This window comes from Aptenodytes forsteri, unplaced genomic scaffold, assembly GCF_000699145.1.
Source record: "Aptenodytes forsteri isolate BGI_AS27 unplaced genomic scaffold, ASM69914v1 Scaffold230, whole genome shotgun sequence".
Taxonomy (NCBI): domain Eukaryota; kingdom Metazoa; phylum Chordata; class Aves; order Sphenisciformes; family Spheniscidae; genus Aptenodytes; species Aptenodytes forsteri.
In genome coordinates, this window is record NW_008795711.1 from 671,279 (window position 1) to 673,111 (window position 1,833).

The 1,833-nt window shown below is 67.2% G+C and overlaps 1 protein-coding gene across 1 annotated transcript; it reads left to right on the forward strand.

Moving 5' to 3' along the window:
* Positions 1 to 364: 364 nt before the first annotated feature.
* LOC103902379 (dnaJ homolog subfamily A member 1) lies at positions 365 to 1,829 on the forward strand (the record flags this gene model as incomplete). Its single annotated transcript, XM_009283425.1, has 6 exons — positions 365 to 405; positions 568 to 830; positions 925 to 1,152; positions 1,235 to 1,465; positions 1,581 to 1,681; positions 1,770 to 1,829. Coding segments are annotated over exons 1-6 (924 nt in total), but the record flags the coding sequence as incomplete, so codon positions are not given.
* Positions 1,830 to 1,833: the final 4 nt, after the last annotated feature.

The window sequence follows — 1,833 nt, forward strand, 5'->3', positions numbered from 1 at the left end:
CCTCCCTCCCCGCGGTGCACAGCCTGACGCGATTCCTTGTCATCCTCATTACTTTCTCCATCTGCCCCTCTTCAAAGGGCCTGTCCCTGTCCCAGCTTTCCCCCGCCGTCCCCAGGGCTGGGGCTGAGTCAGCCCAGCGCTGCCCTCGGCTCCCCGCGAGCCCCGGGGGAGGCTGCAGCAAGACGCAGGGCGTGCAAGGCTGCTCCGGTGACTGTACGGATGCTTTTGGCCTGGGTCACGGGGAGAGGGTGACTCGCCACGGCGTTTCTTGCTGAAGTGGCACGATTTAATAGCAGGGCAATTAGGAGGCCAAGGGGAGCGTCTCGGCGACTCCAGGCAGAGCCTCTCCAGCCGGGCTGAGGCGATGAGCAGCTGGAGGGCAGCCGGGTGGCGGAGGGCTCTGGGGTAGGAGCCGTGCCCGACCCACGCTGGGGACCGGGGGCTGCCCCAGGGCAGCTGGCAGGATCTGGGCTCGGAGGCGCGAGGAGATCCCTGCTAGAGGTTCCTCTGAGCCCTCACGCCAAGCCTTGGCTTAAAGCTGTTTCTGTTCCTGCCGCTGTCCCCGAGGATTAAGCGGGACTGGCTCTGGAGGGAAGCTGTCGGCCACCGCTCCCCGTGGAGAACCGGTGATGCCGAGCCGTGGCGGCCGGCGTACACCTGGTCGCGGTTCGGGGGGTGGCGTTGCGGCCGGGCGCTGATCCGGGCTCTCCCCTCCATCCGTCCAGGGAAGACGGTGGTGCACCAGCTCTTGGTGTCGCTGGAGGACCTCTACAACGGCACCACGCGCAAGCTGTCCCTCCAGAAGAACATCATCTGTAGGAAGTGCGGAGGTGAGCGCCGGAGGGGCCGGGTTTACGGGGTGCCCGGGGTTCCTCCCCAGCGCCGCAGCCCAGCTGCTCACCCCTCTGCCTCCCCTCGCCACAGGCTGCGGGGTGCGGGAGGGCGCCCAGAGGAGGTGCCCCAAGTGCCACGGCTCGGGCATGGAGGTTCGCATCCACCAGCTGGGGCCCAGCATGATCCAGCAGATCCAGACGGTGTGCTCCCAGTGCCAGGGCCAGGGCGAGTGGATCCGGCCTCGGGACTGCTGCCTCACCTGCAACGGCCGCAAGGTCGTGCGGGAGAAGAAGATCCTCAGCGTTCACCTGGATAAAGGTGAGACGGGGCCGCGTGGGGAGTGGGGTCACCCCCGAAATGCCCCCCCCCCAGCCCTGAGCTCTCCCCGCGCACCCCGCAGGCATGAAGGACGGGCAGAAGATCACCTTCCACGAGGAAGGGGACCAGGTTCCCGGCCTGGAGCCCGGGGACATCATCATCGTCCTGGATCAGAAGGAACACCCCGTTTTCCAACGCAGCGGTGACGACCTCATCGTCAAGAGAGAGATCAGCCTGGCAGACGCCCTGTGCGGCTGCCGACAGGTCATCCGCACCCTGGACAACAGGACCCTGCTCGTCTCCTCCCAGCCAGGTGGGGTGGGACGGGGTGGGGTGCTCCATGATACCCCTGCAAGGGAGCCTCGGGGGGGAGAAGGCGGCGTCAGGAGCCGCCAGGCGCAGTGAGGTGACACTAATCTCTGTCTCAGGTGACGTTATCCGCCCCGGGGACCTGAAGTGTATCCCCAACGAGGGGATGCCCGTCTACAGGAGCCCCTTCCAGAAGGGAAAACTCATCCTGCAGTTCCAGGTGAGGAGCCAGGCAGGAGCCGGCGTCCCCCGTCCCCTGGGTCCCCGCGTGTCCATCCCGCCCCTCCATCTCCCCTCTCCGGTCGCAGGTGAAGTTCCCTGAGCCCGGCTGGCTCCCCACCGACCGCCTGCGCCAGCTCCAGGCCTTCTTCC